Below are 22,044 nucleotides of genomic sequence, written 5' to 3' on the forward strand. Positions count from 1 at the left end.
GCTTATTTTGTGTTCGTAGGAGTAGAATAAATAATGTCGTAATTGCAGATTTATGTCAGGCCAAATTGTCATTGAACTCATCCAACGTCCCACCGAATGAGAAATGAAATGCTTATTTCTTCTGCACTGTTGTAATTCCTTTTTGATTTCCTGTCTGTCTCACTGCGTCTTGTGTAAGAGGCAAGTGACCACAAGTCCTGAGGCGGTTCAACGGACACTTGTTGGACCCTAAGAACCCCAAAAGCAACAAAGCAACAAAGACAATCGCCATCCCAAATCACACAAAACAGGTGTTTTATTTTTGTTCTTTTTTTCTTCTTCTTCTTTTGTACAGTGAAAATCATTCCGATGACAGTCCATGTCAGCCAATCATCTGCAGCTGGGGCCAGACAGCTCGACGCTGATTGGCTGTTTAGGCTCACTCCCATCACTCTGAAGATCTCCTTTTGTGTTCCAACAATAACAACAACACAGAGGCAGCCCTTCGCAGCACCCTGACACACGGAGCAAACATCAGCTCTGACACTGACTCGTGTGTGTGTGTGTGTGTATGTGTGTGTTAAACCTAGACAAATACTTTTCAGCGGTTTTCAGTGCACTTGGCCGTGTTGTTCTACACAGCAGCATCAGAGTCTCAAAAAAAGACAAAGTGAGGCAGATCATACAAAATGACACCTGATTTAAAAAAAAAAATCTTCTGAACAAAGTCAGTCCTGCTCAGAAATGTGTGTCTAACCACGTGTGTCAGATTATTAAGATTTAAAAGTCAAATGAGGATGAGATGGTTCTATTATCTGTGAAGCGGAACAAACCTGTCCTGTTCAGGCAGAGAACAAAATGGCTCCCTGAAGTTTCCCTTCAGGGTGTCAGGATGTCACAGAACTCAACAAAGTCCTTCTGCATGAAATTCTGACTGTGCATCAGATCAGCCTCAGAGGGGAAATACGGCATGCTGTCCTCCTGCAGACGCAGACTGTCCTGGTGAAGATGGAGATGCTCCTCATGGAGGACCAGGACTTGTCCCGGATGTGTCTTTGGTCCATGGGGGTCAGGACTGTCCAGGAGGGCTCCTCTTGCATTTTCCAGGACACCCAAGTACGAGTCCATGTCAGTGAGCTCCACGTCGCTGTCGGAGCTACTGCCGCTGTCACTGCCCACTGAGTCGGAGCGCATGTGCAGCATCTGGTACTTCTCATGCATCAGAAACTGGTTGGTGTTCTTGGGGGCCCGCATCCCCCGGGCTCTGTTCCCCTTGACATTAACAGGACGGAGGGACATCAAAGGCCTCTGGAGGTGTCGAGGATGATGATGAAGACGCTGAAGGTGCTTGTGATGAGGATGATTGCGCCCTCTTGACCGCCCTCCCCCCGCCGTCCTCCACCCCTGCAGGCGCCCCCTGCAGCCTCTGGACCAGCCGTGCTTCCTGCGGCTGGCAGCGTCCCTCTGCGGCGCCTCTTTGCCAGCCTGCAGCTGCTGCTGGCAGCTCCTCCTGCACATCATCTCTGAGCGCATTCTCTCGTCTTTCTTGCAGTTGCCTCCCATCCTCCCTGACGCTCCCCTTCACATCCTCCTCGCGGTTGCACACACAACAACAAAGACAGGCTGCTCTCTGTTCTCAGGCTTAGATCAAAATGACCTCTCTCGCGCCCAGGGTCTACCTTTTCACTATTCTATCGCGTTTTTTCTTGACCTCTGGCTTTGGCTGGTGCATAGCCTGCTCTTCCGCCCCTTGCAGCAGCAGCTTGCCTGCTCGGCTGGCTCCCTGTCACGCCCTCCTGTGTTCTCTCTTAGCTGCTCTTAGCCTCTATAATGTGCAAATCACCCTCTTGTAGCTCTGATTAGTTCACTACTGTGAGCTGTTGCTAGCTTCTAAGAGTGCTCTCGCTGATATAAAGCTGTTTATTTTTCTCAGTGTAGCTCAGCCTAAGTGTCACACTCAGCTTTAACCACCACTGACTGTGGCTCAGCCTCCTCCTCAGAGCCTGAATAAAGAGCTGGACGGGTCCATTCATGGGTTTAACAAGAAGACGGGGGTGCACGGCGGCCAGGTTTCGCCGCCGCCTCTCTTTAACATCCCTTCATGGAATTTCTTTTTTTTAATTTCACTTGAAAATAGAAGTACAAGATAACACAGAATGTCTTGGAATACATGCACCGTCATGTTTTCTGGGATTGTGCTACGTTTGAAGCCACTCCCTACAAGCAAGATGGTTCAGTCTGCTTTGGTCCGTTCGGCTGAAATCTGATCCAGGGCCGCTGCTGTGGCCGCCCCCCCCCCCCCCCCCCCCACACACACACACACACACGCTGAGCAGCAGCAGCACAGACCCTGGTTGTGTGTGCTGTCATGCATTATGTCACAGAAGCACCCAAACCACATCGAGTCACTCACAAAAAAACATGAAAGTACAGCTGCTGATATGAAACACTGGTCAGACCAAGTAGTTCTTCTTACATAAAACAGTAGATTGTGTCCAGAAACACTTTTGACCCAAAGCTCTACGCAGTCGTGGCAAGTATTTTCACTCTCGTAGTGTCCTTATATACAATGTTGAGATGCCTATGCTGTACTTTGATATGTGTAGTCCTCCGTACTCTTACCTCACTACCCTCTCAGGGGGAATAATCGAACTTCATACAACACAAGTTTGTTTGAGCACATCTGTTGCTTTGAGGGGAGAGATTGTTGAAATGTGAAGACTGACAACGCCAAGACGACACAATCAAGGTGAACCTGGCTCCCAAGTGTGTGTGTGTGTGTGTGGGGGGGGGGGGTACACATCCATCATCTAGACTAGAAGATGTGCTTTTACTTCTCAAACTGGAATGAACTCAGTATCAGATATTTCTGTCCGATTAGGCTTTTATTCCCCTCAGGGTTTTATTTTATTTGGGTATTTCTACGTTTATGTAAGTAAATGAGTTGTGTCCTTCTTCCACCACTGGCTCCTCATATAATCTGACATTTAAAAACAAACAAACAAACAAACAAACATATGAAGACAAACAGGCTTCTTTTGTCCATCAGAAAGTCTAAAACCCCAAAAGAAAGGCTCTCAATTTTTGTTACATTTGACAAAAAATAATTAAAAAAAAATCCTTCTATTTAAGAGCCTGGACCCAATAAATGTTTGACATCTTTGCGTGATGAAACGATGAAAATGAATGCTGATGGATATCCTTTAGTCTCCCGTGACAACTGACACACTCTCTCGACTAGTTTCTTGCTGGTTTCCAGTTTACACCGGAGATCTCTGACGAGACCAAGCCGTTGCAGCGGTGTAAACTGACCCATCGCGGCTAGTCAGAGACCGCAGTGGCACATTCATGGCAGCAGAGCAGAGTAGCAGGTTTCAGACCTGCGTCGCTTCCTGCCCAGTTAACTACAAGCCTTCGCAATAAGACTTGTTGAAACTTGTAACCACCCGCAAAGCGGCAGTCTTAAACCTGCTAGTTTACTCTGTTGCAACTGAAGGAGACAAACTGTTGTTTTGTCACCAGGGGACTTTGATGAGCTGAGCAGTAGCCAGCGTGAGTCAAGCTGAGACGGGTCAGCTCACACCTCTGCAACTGTCACTGCAGGTATTTTGTCTCATCGTGAATCTTCTTGGTTTAAACTGGCCTCCGCTCAACCAGCCCTCTACACTTACTCGTAATATAACGCCTTGCACCGCCATACATTGTGAACTGCTTGTAACTGGCAAGCGCTCATTTTTCAGATAAGTACACGCGGCCTTCTAATCTCAGGCGTGTCATTCAACCCGTATGAAAGTCCTCCTCCTCAGATAAAACATTCAGCTCTGGAACAAGTAACTTCAGTGCTGTCAAATCGAACACAGCATGGTTGTCTGCAACTTAGCGACCCCGCGTGGCTGTGGCGTATATTACACAGGCGGCAGTTTGGGTGTGAAACATTTACCCTGTTCTAGAAAGATACAAACGGTTCTTTGAATTCAAACTTTTATTTTGTGGGGGGGGGAAAAAAATCAAACATTCCACGCAAAAAAGCGAGAGAGAGAATTAAAAAAAAAAAACTGACAAGTTCGTGTGAAAAAAAATAAAAGCTTAAGTCACAGCAACCACATTTCTACATTAATATGGGTAAGTTATGCAAATATTGTTTCAAGATAGTTTTTTAAGTAAAACTGTGACTCTAGAAACAACACACCACTAAACCTACCATGTTGCATCGGTTACGTCACAATTCTCGGTACTTGACACGTTTCTATTATCGGACAAAGATGGTGGATAGAGCTTGAATTTGTCTCTCTTCGTGTTTTATGTACTTGGTTTTATTTTTTCAGGCTATTCGACTTGACTAATGTTACTACGTCGTTCTGCGTCAACTGTCTCTGTGTCTGAATAAAGGCTTTTCACACTAGAAACTGAAACAAAAAGCAGTAAAAAAAAAAATGTATCGACAGAGTTGACAATAAAGTTTTAGCGTTCAAAACAGTCAGCTGCTTCTACATCACAACAAATATGGCGTCAGACGGCGGCTAACTGAGAAGAAACGCCTGGCTCCGTGTTATCCGTCATATTTGCTCGCTCCGATCTCAAAATGGAGACGGCACCATTTCCAGAAGATGCAGCGGAGAGGAAAGTGTGTGTTGTCGGGTCAGAGCTGGTGGAGAACTACACTGTAAGCTGCGTCCTGCCTCATCTAACGCCATTTAGCGTTAGCCAGATTAGCTGTAGGGCTGTCGGCGAAATCATGTCGTTGAAGTCTTGATTTAAAAAAAAATACTTAAGCTTTTACTTTGTTGTAATTCGGACATCAGACATCACGTAGTTATTTCCCCCTGAGGTTGGAAAACCAGAAGAAACCACAAGCTTACGTCAAATGCTAACTGCCAGCTGCTAAGGGCTTCTGAGCTAACGTGAACAGCTAGTTTTACATGGGGTTACGGGTCGTAGAATAGGCATGTGTGAGTTTTAATGTGTTTGTGGAACGTGGCAGCGGAAAGCAAGCGTTATTTAGAGATTGTGCCGTGATTTTGTGGCGCCCTGCTGCGGTTTTTCAGGTCTACATTATCCAGGTGCTGGATGGAGAGCACCGGTGGACTGTCAAACACCGGTACAGCGACTTCCACGACCTCCATGAGAAGGTAAGTCAAAAGTCCAGAGCAGGTCCAGACAAGGTAACAGTTGGGCATATGTGTTTTTAGTTCATTCTTTCTGGTGCTGTGGTTAAGTTTTGTTTTCCTTGTTAGAATTGTAGTATTTTTTTTAAATCAAGATGTATCAATGCCACAAAGATCCAGAGCTTCCTTTGGTTCAAAAATTAGACAAATAGCCAACAATGTTACACTCCATGGTGCCAGCTGCATTTAAATGTATTTTTGTGTTATGCTTCTATTGCAGTACATTACAAGTCAATTTTTTTATGTGCAAATAACTAAAACAGACAGAACCAGTAGAACACAAATGAACTGGAACAAAAGGAAGTAGTGTAGTGTGTAACCTCCGCAGTCCAGTGTGTGACCAGCACAGTGTCACTCCCCCACCTGACCAGGTTAGAAGACAACACCAAATAATCAGGAAGCATGCACATTTAAAGAGTATTTTAATTTCATCAAAAAGAAAACGGCATAAACTAATTTACAGTAATTCTGAACAAGATTTTTTTTTTTCAACATTTGTTATTGTTTTCAAATCTGGTTGACAGAATTTAAAATGTTGGCGGGTCACAAGGCTGATGACTCTGTTCATTTTTCCACTTTTATGTGTCAATAACAATGCTGATGTTGGCAAAAGATGCAAATAATGTGTGTTATAACTGTGTTAAAGTGTCCTACGAGTGGCTAAATATAAAAACGGACAGCAGTTTACCTTATAGACAGTATTACATTTAATGGTCTGACATTATTTTGAAAGTTTCGGCAGTTGCAAGAGACATTGTGTCGCTGAAGGAATTACCAGCTGAAATGTTGTGTTGTTGTTTTTACTAAATTGTTTTGCCAGCCATGGGATTTTACATCCCAACTTTTTTTATAGACAGAATAAATCCTATCCGTGGTGTGTCACACCTGGTCTTGATCGTTCTGATAGACTCGAGACCAATTTAAAATCAGAAAGTTCTCTGGAGGGTCCCTGAGTCAAAACCTACAACAGGAGAGCGTCGCACTGCCGAAAATCACACTGGAGTAAAATTTATCCTTAACAGTAATTGTGAGAAAACCAGATGGGGCCTGCAAATATTACTTGAAGTTTTAAAAGTCTGTGTACTTTCTTAGTAATTCAACATCTATGATAGTAACTATATCCTCCCAAAGTCCTTAGAGGAAGAAACAGAACTCTCAAATTGTCAGTCTCTCTGTGCAGCTTCTTTTAAGCTCAGGATTTTGGAGGGCATCTTGCCTGATCAGGGACAGTGACGTGATCCTAACTGCTCTCTCAACTCTTCAGCTGACAGCAGAGAAGAAGGTAGATAAACGGCTGCTTCCACCAAAGAAGATTTTGGGGAAGAACTCAAAGAGTCTAGTAGAGCGGCGGCAGAAGGAGCTGGAGCTTTACCTGCAGACGCTGCTGTTGCAGTTCCCACAGGCCACGCCCGCTCCCCTCGCCTTCTTCCTACACTTTCACCTTTACGTGAGTACACCTGAGGCTGCCACAGCCTTCAACCTCTGCTTATGTGCTGCAGCTTCTGCAGTGTTCTGCAGTATTTGGCCTACTGGTACTTGATGTGATTAGTCATCAGTCGTAACGGAATCTTAACGATTGCTTGAGTGTTTGAGCTGCAACACCACATGCTAAAAACACGTGGACACCTGATTTTATGTGTGAGAGCAAAACACGAGAGGACTTTGAACCAGAGTTTGGGACTTGGCTACAACTCTGAGAAGGCCAGTCAAGATCTTCCACACCAGACTCTGAAACTTCTTGGTTCCCTGACTTGGCTTCATGATACTGGCATCTTATCATGTTAAAACAACAACCGGCCTTCCTAAAAATGTTAAAAATACTTTAACATGCTGTGGAACTGAGGGGCCGCGACCTAAATGGTGTCCATTCAGCTTCAATTTGAGCTGTGACTGATGGATCACATGACAGGAACAACACCGGAGGCCATCAGTGTCCTGAGTCCTCATGATCGTTCAGAGTAAACGGCTGATAGAAGAGCCTTCTCATGTGATGTGAGCCGATCAAGATGTGATTGTGGATGAAGCCTCCATTATTGTAACAGTGATGAAAGCAAAGACGCAGGCTCATCACCGTGGGTGGGTTAGACCTTTGGCTCGCTTCCTCTCCTGTGGTTTCAATTGGCTAACGAGACGCTGCTCAGCTAAGCAGTCCTGTCGGTTTGTTTTAAAACTGTTTAGAAATGTGAATTATTCATCTTGAATAAAAACAATATCTGGAAAAGCAGCATGTTTAAAAGAAAACATTTATAATGAGCTGAAAATTTAATCATCAGGCTGCAATATCAGAGTAAGAGGATGTAGCTGACTCTACCAGCTCAACTGTTTGTTTTTGGAGTGAAACTGAAACTTCCTCTTTCAGGAGATCAACGGCATCACAGCGGCACTAGCCGAGGACTTGTTCCACAAAGGTTAGCCCCTTCTATGACCTTTGACCTGTCTCCCCTGTCTTGTGTTTCTGCAGCTTAATAAACAATTCATGAAACTGCTTAAGCGAATGTTTCTGCAGATGTTTGATATCTGCTGTTAAACACTGTTTATTCAAGTGCAGTGAAACTCAATGTTTTGACACAACAATAATTAGGATTAGAAGACTGTCGGTTTTCAATGACTGTGACCAAAAAACCTGTTCATTTATTTTTTCCGAGTTAATAAGTAAACTTTCTCTTCAATAATATGTGATTTTCTCCACAACACCATCTGCTTCCTTTCTCTCGTTTTTGTTAATGTTAATGAAAAGTGCCTCACTTTTGATTTGTTTCAACTGAAAAATGTTACACTCCTTTTAATCAATCAATTTCCTCAAAAGATGAAAAGAGAGTTTCTCTCCTAGGCTGCCTTCATGAGTGGATATACTTTGTATATCCATCCATCCATTTTCTACCGCTTATCCTGTTAAGGGTGGTGGGGGGTGGAGCCTATCCCAGGAGCCTTCCCCCTGGACAGGTCACCAGTCCATGGCAGGGCCAACACATAGAGACAGACAACCCTTGGCTCTCCCAGCCACACCTACAGTCAATTTAGAGTCTGGATTAACCTGGTCCCCTCTTGATGTATTTGGACTGTGGAGGAAGCTGGAGTACCAGAGAGAACCCACACAGGAACAGGGAGAACATGCAGACTCACACAGAAAGACCCCGTGCTGCAGCTGGGGCTCAAACCCAGAACCTTCTTGCTGTGAGGCGACAGTGCTGACCACTGCTCCACCATGCTGCCATTTTGTATATCACTGAATATTTTGGATATTGTCGGTTTACAGATGTGGACCTGTGAAACAGCTGCGAACAGTTATTTGATAAGCCAGTTAAAAATGAGAATGATAAATGTTGAGATGAGGAGCTGGACAGCTGATGGATACCAGGCTTTTGTATTTTTGGTCGCTGTAGGTGAGCAGCTGCTGCAGGCTGGCGAGGTGTTTTCTCTCCGTCCTCTGCAGCTTTACTCTGTCTCCCAGCAGCTCCGTCTGGCTAAACCCACCTGCTGTAACGGAGATGCCAAGACAGATCTGGGACACATTCTGGACTTCACCTGCAGGCTGCGATACCTCAAGGTCACACACCCCACAGTTCTACTCAACTCCCAATCGTACTGTTTTATCCTGACTTGACTCGGGGGTTTGATTAATTTTGTCTCTGTTGGTCAGATCTCAGGTACCAGAGGTCCAGTGGGAACCAGCAATATCCAGGAGATCAGTCTCCCTTTTGACTTGTCTGTTTTCAAATCCCTGCTGCAGATCGAGGTAATTGAGGTTACTGAGGTTGTCTCTGTATCAATAGTACACCGTACAACCTCGCCACTTCCCTCTGTGACTGCCCCACAGCTCATTAAGAACACAGCCAGAGGAGAAAAATATTGTCATGTTTACACAAATTCTGAGGCATCGGGGGTCATTTGATAATTAAATCATATAATTTCCCATCCATCCATTTTCTTCCGCTTATCCTGGTAAGGGCCGCGCGGGGGAGGGGGTGGAGCCTATCCCAGCTGTCTTCAGGTGAGAGGCGGGGTTCACCCTGGACAGGTCACCAGTCCATGGCAGGCCCAACACATAGAGACAGACAACCATTGGCTCTCCCACTCACGCCTACGGTCAATTTAGAGTCTGGATTAACCTGGTCCCCTCTTGATGTCTTTGGACTGTGGAGGAAGCTGGAGTACCAGAGAGAGCCCAGCAGGAACAGGGAGAACATGGAGACTCACACAGAAAGATCCCGTGCTCGAGCCGGGGCTCAAACCCAGAACCTTCTTGCTGTGAGGCCACGGCGCTGACCTGACCACTGCACCACCGTGCCGCCCTATATAATTTCTCTGTGGTATATCTATCTGTCAGTAGCTGATGGAAAACCTGCTAGAAGAGAGAATAGAAATCCCGTTTCTCTGTCTGTCTCTGTTCTCAGATCAGTGAGTGCAGCTCTCAGCAGATTCAAGGTTTGTCCGCTCTGAGATCAAGTCTGGCGACTCTGAGTATCCACCACTCCACAGAAACTATGATGGTACAATCTCGCTGACATTCTACCCTAGTCTATAAACATGGTTTACATCTTACTCTTCTGTTGTGTGTTGTGTACTGATGTGTGTTCTGTGGTGTTGACGGTTTCTGCAGTTGATCCTGGTCCCGGAGGCAAGCGAGTTCTCGCAATGGGAGGCTGAAGGGGCAGAGTCCGGCTGTCCCGTAACCGCGGTCGTCCCTCTGTGGAGAAACCTGACCACACTGGACATGAGCCACAACAGCATCGGCTCCATCGATAGCTCAGTGGTGAGACAGCCCTCCATGTGTACACAGACACCCAGAGATCTGTCATATTTTCTCATTTTTGAACTTCTGAAAATTATGAAATTGTGACAACTTATTCTGGTTCGTCAGTTTTAAACAGAGATTCATAAAAAAAAGGAATGCGTGTTTGTCTACCCACTATGTTAGCGTACAAACACATAGATATCAATTCAACAATCACTGATTTTAACCCAATTATAACTCTTAAAACGTAGGAACAGTTTGGTTGTGTGTGTCACTATGATGCTTTGGATGGAGCTGCAGCCATTTGAATGAACCGAAAAAAAATTGTTCACATCCAGAAGTGGCTGCTTTTCAGCGTAAAGGAAGTGTTTGGTCTCATAGATCTTGAAACCGACTCTCAGTTTGTCTCTGTTCTAGAAACTGATTCCCAAGGTGGAGTTTTTGGATCTGAGCCACAACCAGCTTCCCTCGGTAGAAAACCTTCAGGTATGTGACGGTGTGATGAAGAATAAATCCGGTAGGTCAGGACAGACTTCCCCCTTAACAGTTGGTGTTGGCTTTACCAACAGCTACTCCTGAGATGCTGCCGAAGTATAGACAGTTACTGTGTAGGTTGTTATTAGTAATAGCACTGAAGTAGCTCTCCTGCTGTTGCAGTACCTTTACAACCTGGTCCATGTGGACTTATCCTATAACAACCTGCGGGTCCTGGAAGCTGCTCACACCCGCCTGGGCAACATTAAAACACTCAGCCTGGCAGGAAACCAGCTGGATCAACTGACTGGCCTCACCAAGCTCTACTCCCTGGTCAACCTGGACCTCAGCCACAACCAGCTGGCCCAGGTAACTGGGCCGAGGGGCTCTGATTATTTAGTGGTCAAAAACCACCTTTCAGTATTTCCTGCACACATCCTAAATCTTCAAATAGAGGGAATATGCCAGGATGAGATCACATAAAAATGTAGAGCCTGTTGATTGACTGTAATTGGTTTGTCATGGTTTTTGTCACAACTCTGCCATATTCAACCCTCAGTTCATTTTCAGACAGATTTCTACTGTGGTCAAATAATATTAGAAATTAAGTTGGGAACTTATTTAAGATTAAAAAAAAAAAACAACAACAACAACTCCACTGTATGTTGCTCAAATTGAAAATCCAGAATGGAAGAAAATGCTGAGTTTGTCTGTGTTCTAGTTGGAGGAGATCAGGAACATCGGCTCTCTACCCTGTCTGGAGAAACTCAATCTGTCCGGTAATCCCATGTGCATCATCCCAGACTACAGAACCAAAGTCCTGGCCCAGTTTGGAGACCGTGCAGCAGAGGTATGCAACCGGAAAAAAACAGCACAATGTCGGTAGCAGTGCTGTTCCACTGTACAGGTGGACGAGCAACACTCACCACACCGCTACACTTTCTGCTGATGCTGGTCAAATAAATACCACCCCTGCAGTTTCTGTTAATACTGCTCACACTACTGGTACAATTAACATTACTTCAATAATACTTCATCTATTGGTGTTCATACAATTAATTAATACTTTTTGTTCTGTTTCATATTCCTGTCAGGTCTGCCTGGATGTTAAAGTGACGACCGAGAAGGAGCTGGACACGGTGGAAGTATTAAAAGCCATTCAGAAAGCCAAAGAAGTCAAAGACAGGATGAGCAGCAGTGACAAGAAGGTACACTCGGTCCCGCAGCACCAGGAATGCTATAGTTGTCAGTGTAAATCCTAATAAACGCTCTTGTTGGTAAGTGTTGTTGCCGGGTTAAACAGGCAACTCTTTCTCTGGTCTTTTGAATAACAATTAAAGTAATTTTAACAGTTTTTTTTTAACATCGGGTTTGGTATCTCATTACCTGTTTTTCTTGGTCTGTCACTCTAATCATAAAAATCCGACTAATTCATCCAGACACCTGTTGTAGTGGTCGTGTAGTTGTGAGTCAGCCAGTATCCACTGGTCAGACCTGACTTATAGTGATGCAGATATCAAGTCATTACGACTCAGTCCGTAAGGCTTGGATGTACTGATGTTCTCTATTTGCAGAATTCGCCTCTGTAGTGTTTTCTGGAGTCAGATCCTGTAGATCAGAAACCATAAATGGAAACCACCAATGAGATTGGAGTGATTGTGCTCTTCAGCAGCAGAATTAAAAACAGCTGTGACTCCGTGTCTTAGTTTTTCAACCATCGGAGATGATACAGTTCCTTTTTTGTTTTTGTTTTTGTTTTGTTTTTTAAATCTGAGAACATCAGGAAATATTTGTGGGCCACCAGGAATCCTGCTGAGAAAGCTTTTAGTTGAAGAACGCGCAGCACTTCCTGTATGGGCATCTGGCTATTAGAAAAAAGGACTCACCACCAAGTTACCCTTTAAACTTAATTTATTAAAAATATTAAATGGCCCGATGATCGTTTAAAACTAAAGGTGACTTTATTCTGAAAGCTCAGCACTCATACAGGAAGCGATGTGTCATTCTGAGCAGGAAGAAACTGATTACCACCACAAATATTTTCACTGCTTCACCAGAGCAAAGTATTCCGTTTCTGCAAATTTTTTCGAGATTGGCTACTACTACTTAAGCTCCGCCCCTGTGACTTGGTTCAGTAACTGCTACTCTGCTGCTGATGGAGCTTCTGGCTGCAGGATCTGGTGTAGATGTGTGATGTAGATGACTGCTGCTCCCTGAAGGCTCCCTCCTTTCTGTCCTCTCGTCAGATCAGTGAGGAGACCAGGCTGTTTGCCACTGCACCTCTTCACCTCTCCTCCTCCTCTTCCTCTCCCCCTTCCTCCTCCCCTTGCTGCTCTTCTCTCGCTCCTCCAGCTGTCACCTCCTTTTCCTCTTATTCCTCTTCCTGTCCGGCCCAGCACGCTGCCTGCCCCAGCCAAGGTAATCATGTTTGTATCAGGCTGTGCAGGGCTGAGGGAGGGGGTGGTGGTTTGTATTTCTGGACTGAGGCGGAGGCCGCATGGTATAAATGGCTCATCGGTTCCTTTTCTGGAATGTGAAACTCAAACTAGCAGCTGGATAAACCCCAAACACCCAACTAACAATTTCTGCTTCACATACGTGTGTGGTCCACACAGACAGATGAAACCTCAACTGCAAAAATCAGTGGTTACTGAATATTCCGACAATGTTTACACGGCAAACTCACGCCCGGATTGTATGAACAAGCTAAACGTAGACTCAGTAAACCATTAAATAGCTAAATCACATTAAATAACTCAAAAAACAAAAAAAAGCACCCACACACACTAAATTTAGGTTGAAAGTCACTCAGGCCCTCTTGAGGTCCCCTATGACACTTGGGGGGGCCTCTGAGCTGGATGCTTGTGGGCAGATCCTCTAGGACGGCTGCAAAGGACTCTGATACGGTGGGCCCCAGCCTCACCCCCCCCACCTTCCCAAAACTAACGTAGCAGGTAACCATCCACAACCAAATCATATAGCTCTTCTACATGATGTCTTTTTGATCATGTCATTATTTGTGGCTCTATAATGGTTGAGACAGCTGTATTTAGTTATGTTTATTTTGTCTGATTTGATTGGAGTTCTTGATGGTATTGGAACGTTTGATGTTGTGCGTGGCCTAAGTAACCAAGTTAGTCCACTTTGTGTTTTTTTTTTTTAGCTCAAAGATAAGTTCCTCCTCACCACGCTGATGCGGTGAAGTGATGTACAGTCCAGGGTCCTGAGGGGTTTATAAAACAACCAGATGATTGGCTGCAGTTTTCTCCTCACACTGGAGACGCTGGCAACTTATTTTCTGAGCGGTTGCTGTCCTATCAGCTTGAGCTGTCAGAGAGGAGAATGACATATCATTGACTCGCAGGTCACAAACGTTTACCTGCAGGTTGTGGAGCCCTGCTCAGTGTCACTAACATCCTTCTGTGACAGTTATCCACTGTTTTTTCTGTAGTGCAGCCTGCATCCTGGCAAGCCAAGTGTCTGTTTGTTTTTGATTCAGTTCCAGTAGTTTTAAATCAATTTTATGGTCCGATCACTGTTTAGTTTAATCAGTATATATTTAAACATTTACTTTAAAACTATGAACACTTAAACTATTCTGCAGGTTCACAGTAGAGCATTTGAGGCCCAAAATGTGATAGTCACTTAAGCAATTCACGTCGAGCAGCTCTGCAGACGTTCTCAGCATCACTGGTCTCTCTTTGGTTTCCTGTTTCAGAAGAGATGAGCAGAGACGAAGCCCCAGTCCCCCGCAGCACTCGCCCCCCCGTGGACGCTGCACCTCCCCCCACAAGCTTTGACAACAACACACACCTCCTGTCTGCTGACTCCATCCAGGTCAGGCACACACCTGACAACCATGAATAGGATACCAGTTAGGAAGACAAAGGCATTTTGCATTGAATGGAAGTGGTGCGAGTTTGGGGATTGTTGAGATGCCTGTAAAACATTTTCTGTGGTTTTGAATGCGGCCTGAAATACCTAACAACAAACGTCAAGTACATGATTTAGATTCATAATATGCCGGTTCAACGTTTATGCTTCATTTCACTCCTTTTGTAGATGTGAATTCGCTTTAACAAACCTGCGTTTTAACCATGATCGTTGATTAGCATTATCTTGTGTGCGGGCCTGTCGTGTTTGCATGAACTAAAATAGCTGGGCTGAATCGTTGGTGACATTCTTGTGAAAATAGGTGCAGCGTTAGAATGAATACCTGCTTAATGACCACAGGGAAGATGCAGTCCTATGCACCTTCCCTCCACATAAAGAAGAAATACAAGCATCACGGTGCAAAGTGACATTTTAAGTAGAAGAACCTGACGAGTACACGAGGTTTACAGGAGGAAGCAAGATTTGTTTAGATGCCTGTTTGTTTACGGTCCACTGAGTTTTGAAGTTGCTTCACGTGTTTCCCTTCAGGTAGAACAACCTGCTGTCAGTCTTTCTGAACACACACACTGTGAAGCTCCCTCAAGTATTACCACCTCTACTACTACTACTAGTACTACTACTACGACTGTTACTACATTGACAACTTCATCTGTTTGGTCAGTATCTCATAAAAGGGCTTCTACCATGATATGTACTACCATGATATAAATACATAACTCTAAATATAGTTATTCCACAGGTCCATCCGTCCTCCATCTTAATGATATCACGTGAATGTTTTAACTAAATCTCTGACTGTTCTGTCTCTCTTCTAGTTGTGTCTGCTCCTCTTCCTCCTCCAGACCAGTGGAAACCAGTTGCTCCACCTGCAGGGCAGCCTGGTGTCCTCTACTTCCCACTCACCTTTTCTCCCTGACCACCTCCAACAAAGACTTCATTACCCAGCTCTCCCAGCTTCTCAGCTCCACCTTGAAGGAGACGAAGCAGCAGAAGAAGATGGAGGAGGAGAAAACGGAGGAGACGATGTCTGAATCCAGGGAGGTTCCATCCCACGTTGAAGGCAGAGAGGAGGGATGTCCCAGGTAATTCAAGCAGCAACGTTCCATTGACTCCTATCAGTCTGGCTTTAGGCGAGACCTCTCCACTGAAACTGCACTCCTGTCAGTCACAGAATCACTGCGACCGGCTAGGGCTGCTGGTCAGTCCTCTGTCCTACTGCTGCTGGACCTTCTGCTGCCTTTGACACTGTGAACCATCAAACTCTCCTCTCCTCACTCTCTGAACTCGGTATCTTAGGATCTGTCCTGTTGTGGTTCAAGTCCGAGCTCACAAGTAGAGCCTTCAGAGTGTCATGGCAGGGAGAAGTGTCTGAGCCACATGGCTCATTGACAGGGGTACCTCAGGGGTCAGTGTTTGGTCCCTTAGTCTTCTCAACCACAGGTCAATGTTCTGCTTGATTTAAATCAATTCATTTGCCCCAAACTCTGCCAGAAACCTGGGTGTCATGATTGATGACCAGCTGACCTTTAAGGTACACGTGGCCTCGATTGCTCAGTCTTGTCGATATGCCTTCTATAACATCAGGAGGTTCAGACCCTGCCTGACACAAACAGCCACACAGCTTCTGGTACAGGCACTTACGATTCCATGCATCAACTACTGCAACTCTCTCCTAGCAGGCCTCCCTGCGTGTACATTTAAACCTCTGCAGATGCAGAATGCAGCAGCACGTCTGGTCTTTAACTTGCCCAAAACTGCACGTCACCCCACTGTTAATGTCTCTTCACTGTCCTCCAGCGGCAGCTCGAATCAAATTCAGATCTCTTCTTCTGGCTTTCAAAACAGTGACCAGAACAGCCACCTGCCTACCTGGATTCCCTCATCCTTGTGCTCCCAGCCCAGCATGGCTCTAAATCTCTAGCTAGGCTCTTCTCGTCTGTTCTCTCCAAATTGAAGACACATTTGAAGACTCAACTGTTGAGGGAACACCTAGACACTTAAATCTGACCCTTCTCCTCTTTGTCCTCAAAGGTAGAATGAGTCAGAAGGTTTAAGGTCCAGGGCTTAGTGAATACTTAGCACTGACAATGATGAATATTGAATGTGTTGAATGTTTATATATATTGTTGATGTTGAATTATTGGTTGTGGTTAAATTATGTTAAGAAAGGGGAAAAAAAACAACAACAACTGGCACTTCTTCTGCCACTAGATGGCAGCACCTGCAGTCAAGCGAACACGAGGCCTTTTGTCAAACTTACTAAGGCTTTCCCTCCAGTCTAAATGCTTGCTTGTGTTGTACGTCCCTTTGGACAAAAGCGTCTGCCAAATGAAACTGTAGACTTTTCAGATGTCTAAATGATTTCCTGGATTTCTGGGGTTACAAGTGTCTGTAATTTTTCTGAGCTTCTAATCATGTACGCAGTCATACACAGACAATGAACCGACAGCTTCCATATATTTAGAAACGAGAGGTTGTAGTATAAAATCTTTATTCATCTCCTGTTTTGTGCTCACTGTTCCAGTCCAGGCTCCAGGGATGGCTATTTTGAGATGGGTCTGGATGATTCGCTGCAGGAGTCTGTCTGCTCCTCGTCAGTGCCACTTGCCGCCCCTCCTGCCGGGCCAAGCAGTCAACAAGTGGAGCTTGATGAGGAGGAAGAAGAGGAGGTGGTACAGGTCAGCAGAGTGCTGTGGTGCTACTGTCTTCAGGTGGAGGAGAAGGTGGAGCAGAGAAAGGCATGTCTGGTGCTGACGGACCGTTTTTTGGGCCTGTTGTCACTATCAGAAGATTTCAGGTGGATTGGTCAGAACACAGGTAAGTCAGCAGTCAGCTTCAGCTCCAGCTCCTTTCAACGAGAATGACGGTGATCCTCATTTAAACTGATTAAAACCAGGCAGCTCAATGCAACTACAATGCTAATTGATGATGACAAAAAATGGGGTCGCTTTGAATTTTTGATGGATTCTTAACATTTTTATCATATCCTTTTATGGGTTTATTTTTGACTTCGACTTCCCGTTCCACTGTTCTCAGACCAGGAGCAGAGTCCAGCCACAGAGGAGGTTCTGTCCAGTCTGCAGATGGACCTCTTGTTGCCTTACTCCAGGCTATGTCTCACCTCTCAATCTGAGTTCCCCGATTCCTGTCTTGCCTTTGGACTCACGTCTGGTCGAACCCGCTGGTACCTGTTCTATGAGGCCCAGGAGCTCCAGCAAATCAGGACTGAGCTGAAAGCCCTGATCCAGGTCAGAAAGCAGCCTCTCAATCAGTTCAGCTTCTGTGTAACTGTCCATTAATGTAGATGAGTTTTTCAGTATGAATAATTCTCTCTGAAAAACAAAACCCTCCCTTATGTTTATCCAGGCAGCAGAGGGCCAGACTGACTCAGAGCCCCCCAGTGCCCCACAGCTCCTCCCCCGCTCACTTCTAAACACCTGGGAGCTAGAGGAGAGTCAGGGGGCCCAGGGGGGCTACCTTGCCCACCTCATCTTCTCCTCCTCCCCCACCCTCCCGCTCCTGTCAGACATTTTACCAAAGGCAGAGGAACCTTCTCTCCTGTCTCTCCTCTTCCTCACCCACCGACACCTGTGGGTGCTGAAGATGGACTTCCGAGAACTGGCAGAAAGAGAGAGGAGCAGCACGGACCTCCATCAGACCTCTCCCACATCTTCTTTCCTCAAGCTGGTCCGTGTGCCTCTTGGCTTTGTGGTGCTTCACCCCAGCGAGAGAGCCCCCCAGGTCGCGAACAGAATTAGGGACATGTCCTGCCCCGACCCAAAACACCAGCACAGGTACATAAGTAGTGACTTTGTGTACAGTAGCTGCTAAATATATGCTGATAGCGATTTGGGCCAAAATCGGTCAAAATGTGAACATCTTGTCTCCAGATGGAGACACTCTTTGGAGTTGCTGTTGGGTGGTCAAAGGCTCCTGCTGATCTTCCCCCTGGCCCGGGACCAGAGCTCCTTTCTCGGAGAGCTCATCCAGCGGAGGGCCACTCTGGAGGGTGTGAAGCTTGTGGCCCTGCCCCAGCCCTGCAGACCCTGTCCACACCAAGGACAACACACACAAGGTGAAGAAAAATGACCCGTGTATACACGCCGACCAAGAACCAAGAAGGAAATCGTCCTTATTTCAGCTGATGATGTCATTTTTTTCCCTGACCTCATCTGGGTTCTTCATCCTTGTGTTCTCAGGCTGTTACAGATCCAGAGACCAGTTCTGTTGCGCCAGTACCAGGAAGTCTCACAGCACCGGCAGGTATGCGTCTGAGGCTCTTCTGTTTAGTCCAACAGAGAGTGGATTAATTTCTCCACAGTCTTGTAAAAGTCTTCGACAGGAATTCTCAATGCACTTTGTTATCACAGTTGCACAACGTGTCCCAGTTTATTAGCCGCTATCACTATTATCACCACCACCAACGTTATCAGGATGCTGTTTTTTCAGTGGGTTTAGAGGACGAGTGATACCACACAGATTTGTGTGATGCCGTTAATGCTGATAAATGTCAATGAAGATGTGATGTCAGAACTTAATCACCAGAGTCCAACTGGTTACGCTGATATTATTACGGACTGATTCGATCCACGCAGATATGCAGGTGTCAGCTGTATGTGGGTGATAGTTATGTTTGAGGTTCCAGTAATGCAGCACGATGACTTTCAGCTTTCCATGGTAGTAAGTAAGTGTAACACTGGCTCTTGTAAAGGACAAACGCACCACAAGCGTCCAACACGTGCGTTTTGAAGGAACCATTTGTTTTAATTGGCAAATATGCAGCTAAATTGTTTTTGGCTCACGCCAAATGAGATGAGTCAATTAACGCTCGCCATGTGTTTGAGCCTTGACAAGGAAGCCCCTTGACTGTAAATTAACAGCACATTCAGACTATGAAAATTTGATTTTAATTGCATAAAAACCACCTGAGCCAAGTTGTTTTTCCGCATAATTGAGCTCAGGGGCACAAATCATGTAGATTCATAGCTCTTTGGGTCCCCCCCCCAATCTTCTCGTCTCATGTCTTCTACCGTCTCTTCTCTTGCCTGTCCTCTTCATCCCTCATCCTCAGCTGGGACTCCTCTGGTCTCCAGATGGAGGATAATCAGCCTTCCCCCCACCTCACCCCAGGTCTCTGCCCTGGACTAAAGCTCCTGGCAGGGCTCAGAGGACAACAGTTGCTGACGTACTTCCACAGATACATCGCACTGGTAGGACACACACACACGCTTTCACCTGTGTTTGAGTGAGTTAGTGTTCATGAGTCCGTGCTGCATCTCCTCATAGACTCCAGACTACATTTCTATTTTAGTTCAAAATGGCGTTACAGAAGATTGTTGTTGTTTAAGATGTCAATTCTTTGCTACCTTGCTTTTAAGAAGTCCAGTCCCAGGACACTCAGGGTCAGGGCCTCAGGCCCAGTTGGGCTGCAACAATCACTAAACCTTTAATTGTCTTGTCAGGATAATTTGGTTCAATTTATCTCCGATTTTTCTTCTTTTCTGTGCCAAAATCAATATTTCCCCTTCTCTGGCCGAGGTTTAAGAAGACTGCTGCCCCAAGGATCAGCCACTTAGAACTGCAGGAAAGTTCTACAGGCTGTGGTCATAGTGTTCTGAGAGACATCTAACAGTTGTTTGGCACCTTTTCTCTTTTTTTTTTTTATGTTGCACTCACATCAGTCTGAGAAGGAGGAGGTGAAGCAGGTCCTGTGGTTGTCTGTGATTCTCTACAAGTCTCCGGAGGCTGAGCTCACCTGCTGTCTGTTGCTGTCCACTGATTCAGTCTACTTCCTGTTGGAAGATTCCGCCGCCACACTCGACTGTCGCTCAGGTAGGGTGAACTGACACGATTCAGTCAGCAAGAAAATATTCCATTTAGATGTTAGATGAGTCCTTGTTTAGAGCTCTGCTAAAAAAAAAGTAAAAGCAGTACACGTGCATACATTTATTTATTTATTTAGGAGGCTTTTATTCACATTGATGAGACTCACTCGTTTTTAGAGCCAAGCATGAAGCCGAGCGCTCAGGATGAACCTCCCTAGCCGGTCCAGCTCTAAGAACAGCAGTTTCTTTAAACTGATATCTGTAGGTTTTTAATTTGTCTCTGTCCATCTGCCAGTGTTGAATATTACAGACCCTGGAGACCCAGATGTCTGTCTGTGCTGCTGTCTTACCATCAGACTGTCTGAGCTGCTGTCTGTCAACGTAGGATTGTTCGACCAGTATTTCAGGGTTGTAGGTAAGTGAGTGTCCACACAACGCATCTCCAGTGTCTGCAGCGGTCATAAAGGTGTAAATACTGTGTAATGCGATCCAACACTCTTACCTGTACTGGAACCTCTGTCCCTCCCTGTGTTTGCAGGTCGTTTAGCTGATCACATCGTGTGCTGCCTCAGCAGAGACAGTTATGGGACGAGTGTCTTCCTGCAGGAGCTGATGTCAGCTCTCAGTCTGCAGCAGCAGCTTCCTCCTCCAGAGCCGTCAGATCAGGACTTTTACTCCCAGTTCACCAGCACAAACACAGGTAAGGATGCTTGGATGCTGGCGTGCGGAGGAAATCACCACTGCTCAGCTGTAGTATTTTATACTTTCTCTCTGGTGAATTTGTCCTCCCCTGCAGGTAAGATGCAGAACTACGAGTTGGTCCACAGCAGCAGGGTGAAGTTCATCTATCCCAGTGAGGAAGAGATGGGAGACCTGACCTTCATCGTGGCAGAGAGGAAGACTGCAGCCAGCGCAGCGTCTTCATCCTCACGCTCCTTCAACGTCCTGCTTTACCTGCTGGTCTTCCAGGTGGGAGCATCCTTCGATTTAAGGATATTCCAGTTTTTCGGTTTCCTCACTCGCAGGAGAAAATGCAATCGCAGCACAACAGGGCGGCCGCACTTCCTACGGACCAAAATAAACTGTCTCACTCACAAGACGGTGGAACTTCCTACTGACCAAAAAAAAACGGAACACACGGTGCATCTCCCAAACCATCCTCGCCGATAAAGCATGGGGGGATCCCTGCCTGTGGCGGAGACGGGATGATGAGCGCTTCTAGCTTCAAAGTGTCTTTGCTCACTCGCTTCTCTGTTCTACCTGAGCGTCTCTTCTGTAAAGTAGTAGTGGTTTATGAGAGGAGCAGAAGCCGTCTCACTGGGCTGCACACGGGTGCTGCACAATTGTCAGGGCTAACGCGAATCAGTACAAATTTAAAGTAAGAATAAACACCGACCTTCCAAAATACATGACCTAATTTGGTGAAAAAGTGTTGATTGACTGGGTTTCCTGACCCATTGAAGCCTTCAGGTGACGCCTGGGCTGTGTGGATCCTATTCCTCCACCCACCTACTTTGTGCCTGTGGAGTAGTAGAGTTTCTTTGGAAAATGACCTGCTCTCCTCATACTTGTGCTCAGTCATTATACCTCACGTCACATGACATTATATGGACTGCCGACTTGGTAGCTGCCAGCTTTACTTCTGTCAACCGATTTTAGACATTTTAATTCTGACACGGTTCCTCCAGCTGATGTCTAACTTTGCACCTCATGTGCAACATTTTCATCTGCGGTTTCTTTAGTTGTAAATGGTTTATTATGTCTGTCCAACTTGCTATTTAAATATCTTTAGTACTTCTTTTTTTTAAACTGACTTACATTCTTTTAGGTCCAGATCCCCAACAGCCTGCCCAGCCAAGGCCCCTCCTCCTTTCCTGGCTCCACCCCTTCTCCTGTTCTCCATCCCCGGACGCTGATTCTGACCAGCACAGACGTGTTCCTATTGGACGAAGACTACGTTAGCTATCCTCTG

General features: G+C 45.7%; 2 protein-coding genes across 3 annotated transcripts in view; one reads left to right on the forward strand and one right to left on the reverse strand.

The window, feature by feature from the left end:
• Positions 1 to 272: 272 nt before the first annotated feature.
• On the reverse strand, positions 273 to 1,947 carry LOC147268529 (uncharacterized). Its single transcript, XM_086200886.1, has one exon. It carries the CDS (start codon positions 1,540 to 1,542, stop codon positions 859 to 861), a length of 684 nt encoding a protein of 227 aa, XP_086057012.1. The 5' UTR covers positions 1,543 to 1,947; the 3' UTR covers positions 273 to 858.
• Positions 1,948 to 4,306: 2,359 nt separating this feature from the next.
• Positions 4,307 to 22,044, forward strand: part of nisch (nischarin) — a 20,444-nt gene continuing 2,706 nt past the window's right edge. The window contains exons 1-27 of one of the 2 annotated variants that reach the window (XM_086200180.1): positions 4,307 to 4,642; positions 5,025 to 5,108; positions 6,409 to 6,591; positions 7,504 to 7,552; positions 8,528 to 8,691; positions 8,785 to 8,880; positions 9,539 to 9,634; positions 9,745 to 9,897; positions 10,297 to 10,365; positions 10,537 to 10,722; positions 11,075 to 11,203; positions 11,448 to 11,561; positions 12,600 to 12,771; positions 14,075 to 14,190; positions 14,776 to 14,903; positions 15,063 to 15,329; positions 16,772 to 17,064; positions 17,284 to 17,495; positions 17,614 to 18,041; positions 18,138 to 18,322; positions 18,447 to 18,510; positions 19,319 to 19,457; positions 19,929 to 20,079; positions 20,368 to 20,487; positions 20,611 to 20,772; positions 20,869 to 21,041; positions 21,901 to 22,044. The exon at positions 21,901 to 22,044 is cut by the window's right edge and continues 29 nt beyond it. In XM_086200180.1, coding sequence (XP_086056306.1) covers positions 4,562 to 4,642; positions 5,025 to 5,108; positions 6,409 to 6,591; positions 7,504 to 7,552; positions 8,528 to 8,691; positions 8,785 to 8,880; positions 9,539 to 9,634; positions 9,745 to 9,897; positions 10,297 to 10,365; positions 10,537 to 10,722; positions 11,075 to 11,203; positions 11,448 to 11,561; positions 12,600 to 12,771; positions 14,075 to 14,190; positions 14,776 to 14,903; positions 15,063 to 15,329; positions 16,772 to 17,064; positions 17,284 to 17,495; positions 17,614 to 18,041; positions 18,138 to 18,322; positions 18,447 to 18,510; positions 19,319 to 19,457; positions 19,929 to 20,079; positions 20,368 to 20,487; positions 20,611 to 20,772; positions 20,869 to 21,041; positions 21,901 to 22,044 — 4,158 coding nt within the window. In that variant the 5' untranslated portion in view covers positions 4,307 to 4,561. Of the gene's footprint in view, positions 4,643 to 5,024; positions 5,109 to 6,408; positions 6,592 to 7,503; positions 7,553 to 8,527; positions 8,692 to 8,784; positions 8,881 to 9,538; positions 9,635 to 9,744; positions 9,898 to 10,296; positions 10,366 to 10,536; positions 10,723 to 11,074; positions 11,204 to 11,447; positions 11,562 to 12,599; positions 12,772 to 14,071; positions 14,191 to 14,775; positions 14,904 to 15,062; positions 15,330 to 16,771; positions 17,065 to 17,283; positions 17,496 to 17,613; positions 18,042 to 18,137; positions 18,323 to 18,446; positions 18,511 to 19,318; positions 19,458 to 19,928; positions 20,080 to 20,367; positions 20,488 to 20,610; positions 20,773 to 20,868; positions 21,042 to 21,900 lie in introns of both variants that reach the window. The other variant, XM_086200179.1, reaches the window with a different exon arrangement.

Source organism: Aulostomus chinensis, chromosome 3 (genome assembly GCF_037954235.1).
Source record: "Aulostomus chinensis isolate RoL2024-O1b breed Wild chromosome 3, RoL_Achi_v1.0, whole genome shotgun sequence".
Taxonomy (NCBI): domain Eukaryota; kingdom Metazoa; phylum Chordata; class Actinopteri; order Syngnathiformes; family Aulostomidae; genus Aulostomus; species Aulostomus chinensis.